The sequence below is a fragment of the Neodiprion fabricii genome, chromosome 4 (genome assembly GCF_021155785.1).
Source record: "Neodiprion fabricii isolate iyNeoFabr1 chromosome 4, iyNeoFabr1.1, whole genome shotgun sequence".
Lineage (NCBI taxonomy): Eukaryota > Metazoa > Arthropoda > Insecta > Hymenoptera > Diprionidae > Neodiprion > Neodiprion fabricii.
The window spans coordinates 15,747,759-15,765,792 of record NC_060242.1 but is presented as its reverse complement, the minus strand read 5'-3'; the positions used below and the strand labels follow the sequence as shown (position 1 = coordinate 15,765,792).

The 18,034-nt window shown below is 39.0% G+C and overlaps 1 protein-coding gene across 5 annotated transcripts in view; it reads left to right on the top strand.

Annotated features, from left to right (window-relative positions):
- The window catches only part of LOC124180343 (octopamine receptor beta-1R-like), a 59,139-nt gene that overhangs the window by 22,202 nt on the left and 18,903 nt on the right, over nt 1-18,034 (top strand). For all 5 annotated transcript variants that reach the window (XR_006870240.1, XR_006870239.1, XM_046565782.1 and 2 more), the window contains exon 3: nt 13,431-13,652. Coding sequence is in view for 3 of the 5 variants with exons in the window: in XM_046565782.1 (XP_046421738.1) it covers nt 13,431-13,652 (222 nt within the window). In the remaining 2 variants the exon portion in view is untranslated. The remainder of the gene's footprint in view (nt 1-13,430; nt 13,653-18,034) is intronic.

Here is an 18,034-nt window from a genome sequence, read left to right as displayed (position 1 = left end):
GTCGTTAGGGGTAACCAGGCCTTGATGCCCGGGACGACGACGACGACGTTTGGTACATTATTTACGCGAGGGTATTGATTGCCCGAAGAAGAAGAAGAAGAAGAAGATGGATAGATATATTACCTCGTGGGCCAAGCTGTAGGATATGTGGAGACAAAGCGTTAAGAGTAAAAAGATATAATACCTATTCAGAAATATATCCATGTGTAATACAACAAATCCGGTAAACAATTGAGATAAGAACCAAACCGAGATATTGATTTCGATATCCTTCAGCAGATTCGTTCATGTATAATTGACGTTGGGTGTACATATACATACCATAAATACATACGAACTTCGATGTGGGACGCAAGACGTCGCCCACTCCCATCCTGCACCCTTAGAGAGTGGCGGACGAGAGTTTGAGAAGGGGGGAAGTAACTTTGCCCAACCATCCAGCAGCCAGCCAGCAGATGTAATTTTCCTGGAGGCGGATAAGTTGTCCTCTCTGCTAACGGGATCGAAGACCGAGCTTTCAGGGTAGCAGCAGCAGCAGCAGCAGGAAGATCCTAGTAGGTTAATACCTAATACCCAGTACAACAAAGTTGATGAAATATATCTCTTCTGTGAAGTAGAAGAACCGCAGAGCAAACCAGTCGGTCAACATGTATAAACTGTCGTCAAGTCTTTCAAATCCAACGAATCGACTGTTGCGTCTCAAAACCCTCGCTAGACTTTAAGAGGTAATTCGCAATCAGACATCTGATTCCGAAATGTTTTCTGCTAACTTTCACGGTGTCCTTGAGTTTTATATCCGTATTTCTGATCTCCAACCTTTCAAGTACCTAGCTGCATTTTTTCTCATCATGTCCGCATCCTAGAAATTTATGATCCTATCTTATTGTTTCTCTAACTTTTCCCATAACTCCGCCTTTTTTCAATTTCAACTGTATGTCAATTGTCCCAGCACCCTGAATCAAAGTGAACGTTTTCAGTTCGCGGGTTACCCACAACAATTTTCAATGTATACTCGTGTCACAACCTATCAATGAGAACTTCATGTTAATAACGAATTACATCGATTTGCTACCTTACTGATTCGTTAAATATATGTATTGTTATATTAATCATGATCGAATCTCATTCAACCTAAATACCTGTAATCCTTTATTTGATACCGCAAGGAGTCTACGCGATATCCGAAGCTAACACAAGGCAAGGGTAAACGTGAACACTGACGAAAAGTTCGACATCCCGGTTTTAATCTGGGATTGAGTAATTAGTTGGGGGTGGAATCCCTCTCTTCCCCCTCTTTCTCTCTTCCCACGCCACCTCGATTCATTCTCATTTCATCATAGATCTCGCCTCGAGCACGTGACCTGGATTCCTGATCTCTGACTTTTGTCTGTCTCGTGTACTATTCTTCTGTCCCATCATTTTTCTCAGTTATTTTCTTCGTACCCCGTAGTTAACCTTTCCCGATGCGACGATGCGGGAGTAAATGACTTTTGTCGCGAAATTGTATTCAAGAAATAGAAGAATATCTCCATTTCCAGTAGGACAAAGAGTTCGATAAGCTTGTATAGTTCAAGCCCGCAAGTCCTTGACCATGGGGTGAGATGAGAAATTTCTCGACGAGTCTCGCGCAGCCTGAAGCATCAATGACGGCGTTGTCGGGAGGTGTGATGGTATTCAAAGGATGCGTAAGGGTACGTGGCCTTGTCCGAGAGAGGATATTTCATTACAGGCGACCACCGCGGCTCTTCTCCATCGTAGACGAGGTTATCTATCGAGGTTCCTTCGCACATATAGCCAGTTGAAAAACGATTTTAGCGGGACAAGATGCCATAAGATAGCACCCGACGTACGGTATGCGAGAGATAAGGATGGGTGTACCGAAAGGTTACGGCGATGATCGTCTTACTTTCTTTCGAATACCACACGGATGGGCGAATTCACCGTTGGAATTTTCACCTCAATTCTAAGAAACGCCCTCACCCTCTCTAACCTTCTCTGATATCCTTATACATCCATACCTCGCTTTATGGCCTAGATACGTCCCGGAAAAGTTGGCCGTAAATCGAAAAGCCGTATAACGAATCAATTATTTTTGCACAAATCCGTACAAATTCAATTGGATCTATTCCGAGTTTTTGGCCATATAACGAAACATTGTGGACCATAAATCGAAAAAGTGCCGTAATTAAAAGAGGTCGGTATAGCGTAATGCTGTATATAGAACTGCCTTATAGAGAGACATGGGTGTATAGGGATATACGTACACAGAATACATAAGTGAACACATCAATTTTACAAGTTTAATTATACAGCTCTGCGTGGTAATAATTTTTGAAGGTTTTTTAATATAAGGTAGAAATTGAGCCCGTTGTTCGAGTCGAAAAATGATGTATCAACTACCAGCTTGACGAGCTTCCCTATGTCACCGGATATCCATTATTCACGTATAGTTGTGATATGGTTTTCCGAAGCACTGCATGGCATGCTCGCTCTTCATATTCAAATTAGTGTTTTAGTCAGGGAATAGCAGCAAAGTCGTAGAAAAAGAAGTAGAGAAGTTCTCTTGAATTCATCGCTAGAAAACGTAATATTGCCAACTCTACCTTTCAAAACTTGACCTGCATTTCCTGCTTATCGTTTATAATTTCTGGCAAGAGTGCCGCTCAGCTACTTGTCGAGTAATCTCGGACGAAGGTTGGAGGGTCCCAATATCGCAAGGCGTGGAAAGTGCCATGTCACTTTAATGGGATGCATGTTAATGCTCGAGTAGCTCACCTTGTAAACGTCCAAGCCGCTCGACCGCTACATCCAGCAGAAATGGTATGGAGAGGTATGTATGTATGTGCATTATAAACGGCGAACAACCCCCGGTGTTAAATTTCCAGCATCGATCACTACTTTCTCTACTACCGTATAAACAGACCTTCACAATTATTTTTACACGGTGTGCATGCACAGGTTCGTACCACCACCACGACCCGCAGTGAGGCTGCGCGTGAGCTATTTCGATTAGAGAGAATTCAACAGAATTGATATGTAATAGGTTGCGTTTTCGGACAATGCGGTAGAATTGACTAATTGTAGATCGTTTTTTGGCTAGTTGGGAAACGGCAGTGATTATAATTAGAATTATAGTTGCGGGGCGGGGCGGAATATTAATCGGAGTAAACCCAAGTGAACGATACTCGTTACAATATAAATTAAGATCCTGTGTATGCAACGAAACGTCCGTGGTTAGTAGAGCAAAGAGTTTTTTTCCAGGAAATCTTTGCCTTACATAAAATTGTCCAGAACATAGTATCTCAGAATTTGGTCCAACGATATCCTATCAGCACGAAAAAGTATTTCTAAATGAAATCTTATCTTGGTTCCCGTCACGCATCAAACTGTTTCAATTTGCATATCCATTAATTACCATCAACGCCTCCTTACCTTATAATATTTTTTTTCATCAACCACTCTTTCGATTTCCGTACCAATTTTTACCTCGTCTCGTACAACGAAACAGACGCAGTGTCACGAGAGTAGATTACCACCTGACAGCATTTAGGATGTACTACCTATACATTCGCAACCAAAAGTGAGTCTCGTCAACAATATTGAATACTTCATGATAAGATAAACATCGGAAAAAAATCAACCACAATAAAGACGATAAGCGAATTAAATTTGAATATTAATCATGTCCAAAAGTTATTAATAAATTGTTATAAAGAAAATATTGCTTAACAAATTTATAGGTAATGTTTTTTTTTTTTTGTCGTGTGAAATGAATTTGTTTATTATTTTGCAATTTCCGTTTTCGAAAATTTGTAAAGGCTGTATTTACGAAACTATTCGTTCAATGTTGCGGAAACTTCTTGATTGTAATGTACAACGTTTTTACGAAAACGTATCCAAAATCCACGGTTTTTCCTACGTTTTTCAAAATCTAATACGGATATTGTGGTTGGGTAGAATAATCGGTTGGATTGTTCTTCGAAGTTGAATTTTATTTGTCGTCATTACAGAGCTTAACTCGGGCATCGCGTTGCTCCGAAGCGTTGTCGTAGACTGATGTAGTTGCTTTTAGAAATTTTCCCACGTTCGTTAGGGGTAGGTGGAGAGTTTGCCTAAATTACGATTTCTTATTGGTTAAGCTTAAAACCAAAAACTCCCTCTGATAAGGGGAAAGTGACTCTGACCAATCGGCGAGTATACGTGGAAAACCCCGGCCGAGATCGACCGTTAAGCTTGCGTAGCCGCATGTGCAATTTGCATTTGACGACCAGATGTTTTGTGGCCAGGTCGAAGGGTTTTTCGAACCATAAAAAATCTGGCGCGCAAGCGTGCGGACTCGGCTCGAAGTTTACCTGGTCGCGACACTAACATTTTCGAAAACGGAAATTTCAAAATAACGAGAAAATTCTTTAGAAGTTCATGTGTATTCAGAAAAATCAATGAATTCATTTCACGTGACAAAAAAAAAAGACATTACCTATAAATTTGTTTAACAATGTTCTGTTTAAACAATTCATTGGTAACTTTCGGGCATTATTATTATTCAAATTTAATTTTCTTATCGTCTTTATTGTGATTGATTTTATCCGATAGTCATAGTATAATAAAGTAACCAATATTGTTGACGAGACTCACTTTTGGTTGAGAATGTATAGCCAGTACATCCTTGATTTTTCTCTCTCCCAGCACGGGCTTTTGTATTTTTCGCACTCTCGAAAATCTAATTTTCATCAAATAATTCATGGGATGTATGAATTTGTATACAATATATCGATTTTCGTCTGTAAGGTGTAGAGATAGGGAAGAATTTTCAATGTTGAATTATTCCTTCTTCGTCTCAAGGATTAGAACCAAACAGTTCTCACTGCAGGTACATTACCCGCCTTTAATATATGTATACTGGATTCTGGGTCAATAATGCTTCGGCAAGCGCACCGATGGTCATAATAATCCACTAGTACAGATTTCGCTGAACGTTATAGCTCATACATAGGTACATTATCGGTATGTACAAAGGTATGCGATAGTGTACCGCACTCCGCAACATTTCCTTCAAAAATATTTACCTACAAGGGTTGCTTTTTTTTGGTATTTTTACTTTATCTACACACCAGGAAAAAAATATCTGAAAAGTGACATCGGCAACTTACTCGTTTCTTCATCTGAATTCAGGAACGTGATAGCCAGTTGCTGTGTTCTCGACCATCATCGGTATTTTTCTCTCGTAGAGTTGCTGTTCTACGAAAACAACATACAAATTTTCAGTCATATTTTTCAAAATAAAATTCAGGGTAAAGAGTACAAATTGACCACATGCGCAGCTTCAATAAGATCAAAAAAAAAGAGAACAAAGTTAAACATGCCAATTATTAAAAAATGTGGCAGAAGGATGAGCTAAAGCAAACAGTACGCAAATATGCTCGTACATACCGAGAGTCCTTTTTGAAAGGACCTGCTCGACAATTGCAGCTCGTCTAGTTATAGGCGTAGCCAACTTCGTAAAAATGTTACCAGCATGGTAGGCAGAGTGCGTCGGCGCCGTGACCCGGCGATTCTTAAAATAGGCAAGAGGTTACGGTTAACGGTCACTCATCAGCCAATCGGTACTAGGGAATTTCGTCTTGTCAACGAAGGCTTGCAGGTTTACTTCAGATTGCGAGCATGAATGTCAGTCAATAAAAATGAAGCAAGTTGAATCACGCGCGCTACAAGCAGGTCCTTTCAAGAAGGACTCTCGGTATATGGATATGTATATGCATACGTTTCACATATATACATATTATACGTATTTAGTGAATATTTGCTGCAGAACGATATTTGGGGAGCATGAGCAGTTTCTGTGAAAGTGTGGGGGTTCCTCGGGTACACATTGAGTCTAAGGAAGGAAGGCAGAGGAACCCGTGGCATGGCGGGGGGGGGGGGGGGGGGGGTGATGCTGGTTGCGGTATTTCTCTCTACCTTCTCCCTCCCTTCCTCACCATCCGCCACCGCGAGACTCAAAGTCACGTTAGAATCATAATACCGAGGATGATTCCTGCCAGTAGTATAGGAATTAAGGGATGAATTATAAGCTCTGCAGCATTTTCAGACCGAATGACGTTGAACTTCACTTCACTTCTTGCTGTAGGAATTTCGTCCAATTCGGATAGAATATCGGGAAATGATGTTTTGCTTTCGATTTTGTACATAAAATTATGTTAAAGATTTTTCTGTTCGGTAGATATATAATAATGTACCTGTATACCAGCAATTTCAGCAAAATGAGTATTTCTCTTCAAACTTACATCGCGTGGCAGAAGGAAGCAAATGTTTTTTTAACCGTTAACAAACACAAAAGACGGGAGCCAAAAAAAAATCCGGAGAAGTAATGATCACGCGTTTTGAGTTATGAAAAAAAAAGTAAGAATATTAATTAAAAAAAACTGCTGTGCAGAAGAGGGAACAGAAACGAGAGCAAACAGAGTGAATTGAAACAAGCCGTATTCGCAGTAAAAACGCGGCTGAAAAGATAAGAGAGATGTGACAGTCGCTCGCTGTTGCCTACTGCAGGATTACGGATCCGCTTCGATAAGGATAAAGAATTATTTATCGTTCTACCTGCAAAAACAATCTCCCCCATCACCGCCGCATCCGTTTCGCAATAATTTCTCTTTTAATCTCTCTCTTTCTTCTTTTTTTCTATCTAGACATATGATCGTATAATTTTGGTTGGTATTTGTAAAAGTGATGATAACAACAACAACAATAACACTAATAATAGTAATCATAACAATGATTTTTGGCAGTACTTCGTATATCGAATAAATACAAATAATAATAATAGTAAAGAAAAAGGAGGGGGAGATCTGTCGAGAACTGAGACTTCGCGAATTTTTCCTGGATCATATAATATTAATCATCAGAAAACAATTATTCTTCCATAACAATAACAACAATAACAACCGTAACCATAATATATTGCAGGTTAAAGTATACTTTTGACAAGTTAGTCGATTATTCTCGTTTTAATTTAGTGTCTAATGAAATTTTTAAAAAACACAATGACATTGCAAAGAATTGAATATGTAAAATAAAAGAAACAATGGAAGACAGAAAAAAAAAGATTCGTCTTGCCAACTTTTCAATAATGTAAATGCCCCCGAATATTGAGATTTAAAAAAAAATCTACGTTATTAGTTATTTTTATTATTCTTATTATTCGACGCACAATAGTTGAATATCTGCAATAAAAATGATAATAGCTCAAAACCCTTTTAAAAAATTGTAAAATACAATCGTATCACATATTATATGTACACTTGTGGTCGATGAATCTGAGACGGCTAATTTTTCACACTAGACAGTTAAGTTGGCCGCACAGGAAACGTACAACGTCATAGTCGGCCGAGCGCGAAACAAACTCAATCTCAATAAAGATAACATAACTCATGACCGTCGAATCTAACCTTAAAATACCGCGAAGATAATGACTTGTTGGATTGACACCACATTGACACATGTTCTACGGTTAATTTCCACGGTTATGGGTTATGTTACGTTTATTGAGATTGAGTTTGTTTCGCGCTCGACCGACTATGGCGCTGTAGGTTTCCTGTGCTGCCAACTTAACTGTCTAGTGTGAAAAATTAGCCGTCTCAGATTCATTGTCCACAAGTGTACATACATTACAATAATCCGTGAACATTTTTCGAAAAGGTTGGGCACGGGTTACAAAGTAAGAGCATAGAAGTCATGGGTTAAGAGGGGTCCGAAACCTGTGCAGGAGGACCAACAGCGGCAGCAGCAACGGATGGGCTAGAGGGATTTAGCAATTCAAATATAGGTATAGGTATATGTATGGGTTGCCTAACAGAGACGCGAACGAGGATTGCTGCTAAATCCTGATGTGAGTTTTCACACAGTTATATATACGCAGGTATACTGTAACGCCTTGTGCGTAGGCTCGAGGTCCACGTCGACAGCTGTGCGATTCCTACGAAATAGTTCGCCAGCCCCCCAAAAGTTTATACCTTATGTGTACGTACATATGTAGTTACACATATGTGTATACCTATAAACCTTGAGGCCCTTTATCGTCGCCGTTTCGTATCAAGTATAAAACATACAGATATACCGCGAGTTTTTCTTGAAAGGACCTATTCGACAATAGGGAACTTGCATGTTTTTTAATTTTAATTTTATTCGAAAGTAGAATGAAAAATAATGAATTCCCTAAGACAGTTTTTTTTACAAGCCATATTAACGCCAGAAAATAATTTTTTGTCCTCTAAATTTTCTCGGCAAATTTGAATCGGCAGCCATTTTGCTGGACCCCTCTATCAGCGCCGCCAGGTGTCACGTTCGGGAACTATGCTCGGCTATAAACACTGTCTGCTTCGAGCAAGCCGGAATCCTAAATGTAGTTTGCATCGCACCAAGCCTTCCGTTTTAATACATTATTTGGCACTCGGATAAATATCTTTTCTGAAGTTGAACTTGTATTTTTACAAGATGGTACAAAACAATACATGTAGCAATCTAAATTTGGTTGCGGAGCTGATGGATCCATTGTTATCTTTTTATTTTAACCAAACTAAAAGTTATTTACTGAGATAAATACAATTTTGATAACGCCAACTATGCTTCAGAGCTTCAAATATTAATATTGCAGGTTAGGATTCCGGCTTGCTCGGAGCAGACGGTGTTTACAGCCGAGCATGTGCCCGAACGTGTCACCTGGCAGCGCTGATAGAGGGGTCCAGCAAAATGGTTGCCGGTTCAAATTTACCGAGAAAAATTAGTGTAAAAGAAAAAATTATTGCAGCGTTAATGTTGCTCGAAAAAAGAAACTGTCTTGGTAAATTCATCATTTTTCATCCTACTTTCGAGTCCAATAGAGGAATATAGAGATTTCAGATGCATGCAAGTTCCCTATTGCTTAGAAGCACATACTACTGAAGTTTAGCGAAGGAGTGAGAGAGAGAGAGAGAGAGAGATTTTTGAGAATTTTTCCAAAAAAATCGAACGATACAAACAATGTTCAAAATCAGAATTTAATCTATGAATTAAAAAAAATCAAGTAAATAATTTTTCGATATTTTTTTTGCATCAAATTTCCGAAAACTTCATGAAAATACACACAATTTGAAAAAAAAAAATTCAAATTAATGCATTTTCGAAAAAGTTATGAGCATTTAAAAAAAAACATCTAAAATTTTGAAAAATTCATATCTCGTGAACGGCTTGACAAAAAATTCGAAAAAAATAATGGAGCTCTTTTTCACAGAGTGAAAAAAGATTAAAAAAATTGCGACGAAATCAAAATTGTCAATTGCGATGGTAGGTCGGTTTGGCATGGAATGCCCCATATACATCTCTCTCATTTCTTCGGCTGCATTTTCCTGATGTCGATGGGATGGGTAGCTGTATGTAGTATATGCTCTAAGGACAATTGCAACTCGTCTAGTTCTAATACGCGAGAGGTTATGGTTGATTGTCACTTGACAACCAGTCGGTTCTAGGGAATTTATTCTTATCAGCGAAAGTTTGCTTCAGACTGCAAGAATAGAAGCCAGCCAATCAAAATTACCAAGTTGAAATGCGCGCGCTATGAGCAGGTCCTTTCAAGAAAGATTCTCGGTAGAGGTATGTTACCTGCATACTGTGTATTAACAAAAAAATGTTACAAAATCAAAATGAAAATAACTCCAAAGATTTTCTTCCAGAAATAAGTTGCCACTCTTCACGCCTTTCTCTCCAACTTAGATAAAAAGATAATTTTACAATATATAATAATTGTACGCAGATGAAAAATTAAAGATGAAACGTATTATATAGTATATTATATAGTCTACTTATCTAGTATATTATGGAATATTATAGGTGTATTATACAGGTATAGAGGCCTGACGCGAATTAGACAGAGTTTTGATGGGTTGTGGGGCGTCGTGCGGGTGAACTTAGTCATGGCGATAGTGCAGAATCCTGTTTCAACCGTGCACGAGACAATACATATATAACACCACCATGAACCTACTCTCCCCATCCAAAACCGAGTGCAAACTAATTTAGGGTAGGAAACTGGCTGTTTCCTCTGGCCAATTACCCAGTCCCACGGATATATTACATACTTGAATTTATCTGTGATAGCATCATTTTCGAAAGTGTACTTTCTTACATGCACTGTATGTGGGCCTATAATATAATAATACACATGTATATATGTCATATAGAATAAAATAGATGATGACGCCTGACTCCCTCTCATCTTCGTCTCTTCTCGCTCTTCCCCTTTTCCCACCAATCAGCCGTGACACTATCGCATATCCCTTGACGCGCAGGATATAACAAGACACCCCTAATCTGATTAATTGATTAATTAATTAATTATTATTCATACCGTGGGGATAAGTTACGATAGATTAAATTATCCAAGTATAGAATAATAGAAGTTTTCGGATACATTTATCGAGTTTTTGGAATAAAAATAAAAACGGGGGTGAAGGGAGATTCGAGCACCAAATCGTCTACTTCTACTTATTATTATACCTAGAGGTTCTCTTGAAATAACCTGCTCGTAGCGCACGCGATTCAACTTGCTCAATTTTGATTGACTAATATTCATGCTCGCAGCTTGAAACGAAACCAGCCCCCTGACACTCACCACTGCTCGTATACTAAAAAATTGTACGCGTCTTGTCCCCGTTTTTTAGTTCCTCTACGTGGCGCTGGTAGACTTCTGACACGCTCGCTGCCCTCGCTGACCGCGCGCAAGCTCGTCAGGTAATTACTAGCGCCACTAGTGGTGGAAATTGGTGGCAGAATCGAGAGACATTATGCGAACCACTTTTAGCAGCGTGTGTCAGGGGGCTGAGCAAAACCATAACCTCTCACGTATTAAAATGGCATCCACTACGCATCGGTGACTCTGCCTACCATGCTAGTAATAATTTTACGAAGTTGGCTACGTCTGTAAACTAGACGTGTTGCAATTGTCAAATACGTCCTTTCAAGAGAACCTCTCAGTATATCTGTATACTCAACGCATAATTTCATTCGTTTCATACAAATTTGATCTCATAACTTTTCGTTTACATGAATACGAAAATCTCTGAGAAATTTGAAAATGATTATAAGAAGACAAATTTCAATTTACGAAAAATATGTTGAAGCATTTTTATATTACCTCGCGCGGTATGATATCTCGCGCAATATCGTCGTCAAAATCATCTCTTGTGATATACCTACTCACAGAAATGGGGAGAGTAAGAGTAGAGGAGTGAAAAAAAGAAATGTGGAAAAAGAAAAGAATTAGAAAAGAGCCAGAGAGACGGAAAGCTGAAGCTTCAAGTACATAATAGCGATGGTGTGTTGTATAGTATACATCTGTTATACATAGGTATTCGAGTTTTGTACAACCATTCGAGAATTCAACGAGTTCCGTTGTTCACAAGAAATAAATAAAGAATGAAAGAAAGAAAGAAAAAGAATTTGGCATTTGGACACTTGATCGGTGGATTAGCGGGCGTCTAAGGATAGAGAAAGAGAGAAAAAAAAACGGACAAGAAAACAAGCCATCGACAATGTGAAAGGGAATGGAAGAAAGAGTTTTTTCTTGACTCCACGTACGGTATAACAAGTGAAAAGTGAGCCGGCGTTCGATGGGCGCGGCATCGCTTGTATTGGAAAAGAAAAATAAGGAGAATAATAAGTTTTGGGGGGGAGGATAAAGAGCGAAGTGAAGAAAGAACGAGAAAAGGTGAGCAAAAAATAAAGGAAGAAAGCAACTAAAACTACTGAAGAGTACAAAAAATATATAATTGAAAAATGGATTAGCCTTAATACCTACATTGCAGAGAAAAGAAGAATCTGCCTTCTGTGAAAAGTGCAAGATGTGTTAAAATGGTATTAACACGTGTTGATTAAGATGACCCTACAGGATTACTGCGAGAGGTGGGGAGTAGATGATAAGCGATAAAATTTTCCGCGCTGCTCAAAATATATCTAGAAACGAAGAAATGAGAGAAAGAGAGGTACATAGACAGCCATAAAGGCTTTATTATGCCTTAGCCTAACAGGGCCTCGAGGCAAATATCCAGTATACAAAGTGAATTACATAATTTAACTTATTGTTGGAAAAAAGAGAAAAATTTGTCGTGCACGAGTAACACAAGACGGCTGGACTTACAAATAGGTAGCATATGAGTATCATTAAGATACATTAGAATAAAATAATTAAAGTAAAAATAAGACTAAAGGTAGCACAGGAAGAAGAAACTAACATTATTGACATTTGAGATAATCCCTCGTGACGAAAGCGTTGTCAGTAATATCCGCATGTAGCCAAGTTTCCGTAATAGCAATAATATTGACAAACTTGCTAAAGGGAGCGAAAGAGAGAGATAGAGATAGAGTAGATACAGTAGATAGCGTAGTTTATGATAGCTATGGGAAATATCCCCTAAGGCAGCGCAAAGCAGTGAATGCGAAAAATAATATGAAGAAACAAAAGCAATACTTAATGTTGTTACAAAGGGTAAAATCACCCGGCTTCCCCCTCTTTCTAATGATCTAGTAGTCATCAAAGATAAAAAGCATGTAAGACCTCTTATCTGTTGTGAAATGAATAAGGTGGCTGCGTCAACCAGCATTATTGTAAAAACAATTTTGTTACTAATATAAATAATTGCTAATTACGAGGCAAGGCATGAGTGTACATAAAAAAAGGAAAGATAGATCTCAGAGAGGGACAGACAGAGAGATTTATTGATTGATTGAGTGTAGTTAGTAGCCCAGGTTTGAACAAAATACCGCGGCGAGAGGGGGGCGGAGGGGGGGATAGTGGGAGGGAGGGAGGGTGGGAGGGAGGGCGGGAGGGAGGGAGGGAGGGAGGGAGCGAGAGAGAGAGAGAGAGAGAGATATGCGATCATCAAAGAGAATCCATTAAATTGAACTTGAGTCGTCGGCAGTTTTTCACCCGCTGACCAGCCGTTGCAAATCTCCGATGGTTCTATTTATATATCCATCTATGTATAGGTATAATATGCGTGGGTAGATTTACTTTTTTCCGATTTCTCCGAAATCCGGGAATAAGTAGGCGAAACAAGGGGACGAAGAAGGGACGAGCTATGCAACAGGGTATAATCTCGGGTATAATATTGGCGGAAACCCTTTCGTCCACCCTCTTCAAAGGACATGATCTTTTATATCGCGGAATAATAATTTCCACTTTCATTTCGCAAACTGATTCGAAAATCGTATATATATATATATATATATATACCGGGTCAACTGTTAGTTCGTAGAAATTTTACGCGAAAAATTTTGTGTGGGGGGCGATAAATCCGTCTGCATTTATACAATTGAGGGTGCATTTGACGAGAGGAATAAAGAAAGGTTTAGACTGGGGAAACAAAAATAAAGACAAAACCACCGTTTCTCTCTGATTAAAGGAGTAAAGTTGCGGCCGCCCTGCTGAACAAGCACCTTCAAATAAACGGGATTTCAGCTGGACTGACCTCCCTGCCAACTGTTGGACAATCATCACCCGAACCTGCGCCGGAAGATCCACCGATAGCGAGTAGCAGTAAAATGAAAAGGGAACGAAAGGCTGCGAGGACTCTCGGCATTATAATGTCGGCATTTTTGGCCTGCTGGCTTCCATTTTTTCTTTGGTAAGTCATTAGTATACGTTAATTATACAACTTTTTTTATTCCTCACTATTTCGTGGTAAAAAGTAAAAAAAAAAAAAACAAATGGGGCATTCTATGTCAAATCGACCTGGGTGTGACCCTTAACCTCTCCGATTTGCCTCGTGGTTTTTTATATGATTGTTTTGACTCCGAAAGCACTAATTTTTTTCGAACTTTTACCAAATCGATTTGAATTAGCTACAATATTTGAAAACAACCATATTGATCAACAAAATTTAATAATATCAAATAATTCTAAAAAATCATGTATCAGACATAACAGTTTTTGAGATTTGAGGTGGAGTGGGTCAGCGATCCCATCATATTTTGTCGATTTTTTTTCGATAGAAAGATTTTTAAAAATGAAATGGATTACTTTACTATATGGTTGGTTACTTAAAAGTGTTCATATGCAACACTGGATTTTTGAGGGTCAAGCCCAGATCGATTTAGCATGAAATGCCTCATATACGAAATGAACAATAGTACAGCTTATTTAGAAAATCCATTTAGTTATTATCTGTAGCCTGACGATCAAGATTGGGCGAAAAAAATAACTCAAGAAAGACAAAATTAAGTCGAACGGGTGAGAACAATCATGTCGTAAAGATGAAGGCAACGTTCATTTCGATTGATTTTGGCGAGAAAAAAACCCAGAAGGCTCAGTCAAACTGGCATTAAATCATCGATTTCTCCCCTGCGCTATACGTACCCATATGACGATCATGACAAAACGTTGCTTTCGAATTTTTTTATGTGATCCCCAGAGTTGCGATGAAGTACGTGGATTTGATGAACCTAAATTCTTCTTCTTTAAAATCGTTTACCCCTTGTCCCTCCACCGCTTGAATGGGACAATTTAAAAGTAATCTAGAGGGTTGACTTACAGTAGGATGTTTGCAGCGCACGGTGTGCCGCATGGATGTTGGTATTCAATTTGAGAAGGGTCTTGATGGGAGGGAGGGAGAGGGATGAAGCTTATAGTGCCACTTGTCGTGCGTATATACCTAGAACGCATGTATGTACCTACATAAAGAAACTATCGGGACCTCTATTATCCCCGGCGAACCTTTTCACCCTGCATCTCTCGCTTTCCCGCCATCGTATCCCTTATACAGCATCTCAGAAATCGAGATTACGGAGCCTCGTGAATGATAAATCTAGTTATATTATTATATAACATGTCATATACATACCACGGATAATTCAGGCAGAGGCTGCACGATATTCGCCATGCAGAGGGTAAAGTCTAGAGTACTTTACGATTATGTTCGACGGAATTATGTACGAAGGAGTCCCCGCTTTTCCGTATATCATACCTTCGACTCACCCTCTTCACCCTCTTCGCCTTTTCTGTTCTTTATGTCATCTCGATTTTTCTCATCTTTTGTGTTTTTTTTTTTTTTACACACTCCATGACTACGGCACTTATACCGTCTTGTTACAACTGTTTTCGTGGAATCAATTCCAGAGAATACTGTCTATCAGTGAAGTTTCTTCAGCTCTAGCTGTCTTTACCGTAATTCCATCAAATCGTAATACAAGAATTCTCTCATATTGGAATTCTTCCGAAATCATGATCATTCAATAAACTTGAAATAAGTTTAACGAAATAAACTCCCATTCAACTCTCCTTCCGTTATGCGATGCATGCGTCTAACCTACCGGATATTCTGATAAACCAAATGACTATTGCATACAAGAGTGTTTCAGAAAAAAATAATTTCTAATTTTAAAACATGAATTTACATCGTAAGGAAGACCCACATTTGTAATATGAAATCTTCAGATAGTGTTTGGGAAGTGTATCTGATAACTTTTTCAATACTAATTCAATCTCATAAAATAGTTATAGTTCAATATGAACTTTTAATTTAAGAATATGTAAGATTCCCGTTCGATATATTGTTATGTTACGGATCGTGATCTTTGGATTAAATATAAATTTCAGGGATGAAATAATAATTGAAGTGGTACACATGTTGCTTCATAAATTACAAAAAAAAAAAAAAAAAAAAACGTAAGAAGAAAAGTGAAAAATGAAATGAAAACGATCTTCCACATAACATAGAACGCTCATCTTTCCCCAGAATATTTCTTTTAACCTAAACAAACTTTTTTAGGGGGGCGGCTACTTTGGAAAATCACAAATTATTGTCATCTGAAACACTCTCATATGTACCTGATATATTCAAAATTAGGAAAAACGCAATAGATAATGTAGGTATGGATACAAACGACAAGTGCAGGAATATTCTAAGCAGCACAGGTGACACGGTTCGTATTACACACTCCATAATATAGGTATATACGTAACAACGCGAACGAGTTTGATAATTATTATAATGAGGGTGAGAAATAGAAGGAAAAAATGTTCTACCACGAGTGCACAGAAGCGACGATAAGTACGTCTATAATATAGGTAGAAATATAAACGCGATAACAAACCCTGCGTCATAACCTTGCAGGTCTATCTACATATGCAGGAGTGTCATCGTGACCCCGCATGACCTGGTTTATAGATATTTCAAATTAGTATAATGGCTCTCAAACAGTACAACAGCCACCATCTGGTTTCCTTCCATTGTGTAGTCGATCATGGAAAGGGGAAATCACCCATTCCGTTCCAATTCCTCGAGATCTCAACGAATTATGTACGTACTCCATCCATAAATAGTAGTTCCTAACTGTTATACTCACAATGAAGTGGATGAATCAATTTCAAAGGTTTTTATTTCATGCTCTCTCATAACTCTCTTTTCACATGTATAGTTCGTTAGGAAAAGGGCATGCGAACAAATACCGAAAGTTCTTCTGGACAGGACCTGCTCGACAATTGCAACTTGTCTAATTTATGAGCGTAGCCAATTTCGTAAAAATGTTACCAGTATGGCAGGCGGAGCCCCTAAATTATAATAAAACTCGAAGTGTCACCTCATGGCTCAGAAAGAGACAGCACTTCACCTTCGACTGAACTCTCTCACCTGAAACTCCACCACCGCAGTGATACTTTCAGTTGTATCATAGTTCAGTGGGCAGAGTACGGTCGTATACACAAGTCTAGAAACTGCCGTGGTGGGGGTGAGTTTCTTATTGAAGCTCAAAAGTTTCAGATATTGGTCGCTAAAGTTAGAGCGCTGCAATCTGGTAGTAGTCGACCGTAAATAAACCCTTGTAATCTCAGATCACGCTCCAAGTAGCGTCAAAGATTGCTTTAATCATTATAAATTATCGTCCTGCAAATCGCAGCGCGCAGTAGTCAAAAACGCCGCGGAGTTCCTCAGTGCCAAATTGTGTAATAAATCGACCTGGCTCTGTTAAAAACAGTTTTCGTAATTTCATTTGTTTTGTACGTTTCTATTATAAAATGTAAAACTAATTTCAGAGACAAATGCTGTTCTGATTTATTATAGAGTTTACGAACATTTTTGAACCCCGATCGATAATATATACTTTGAATTTCAAGGTTATATTCAATTTTTACTTACTTTATTCTATACAGATAATTTATAATATATTCACTTATTGAATTTATTAACGGACAACATTGGGGAACTACTATACATTGAAAAAATCAATATTATACAGGTTAGATGCTATGTTTACCACCTACTACCTACTACTAGATTGCAGTGCCTCTCCACTCGTGGTAGGTTTCCGAAACACACCCCGCCTCAGTAAGAGACTTACCCCCACCACTGTAGTTTCCGGGCCTGTGTATACGACCGTGAGGTAGAGTGACTGATGCGTAGTAGATTGCAGCGGCGCCGTGACCATAGCTTATAACATAGATTGTGCGCTATTAAGAGCCGCTTGAAGCCGACAGGTCACAGGTCTGGAAACTCGCTCAAAATTTCAGTGGTGGGGGTGTCCTCTTATTGAAGCACCGGCGATTTTGCCTAGTGACCACGAGTGTCACTGCTATTGAAGGATTCAGGCTGTGTGCGAGAGACGGAAACAGATTTCAAAACCACGGACGGTCTACAACCTGTTTCCATCTCTCTCGCACAGCCTGAATTCCTCTACCACAGTGACACTCGTGGACACTAGGAGAAACAGCAGGTGCTTCAATAAGAGGACATACCCACTGGACATACCCCGTCCACCAGAGTTCTCAGACCTGTATCTAAGACCGTCGGCGAGAGCAGCCCCCTGACACTCACCACTGCTCGTATACTAAAAAATTGTACGCGTTTTATCCCCGTTTTTAGTTCCTCTTTAGTGTCCTCGTTTTTTAAACTTCTGACACGCTCGGCTGCCCTCGCTGACCGCGCGCACGCTTGTCAGACAACTACTAGCGCCACTAGTGGTGGAAATTGGCGGCAGAATCGAGGGACATTTTGCGAACTACTTTTAGCAGCGT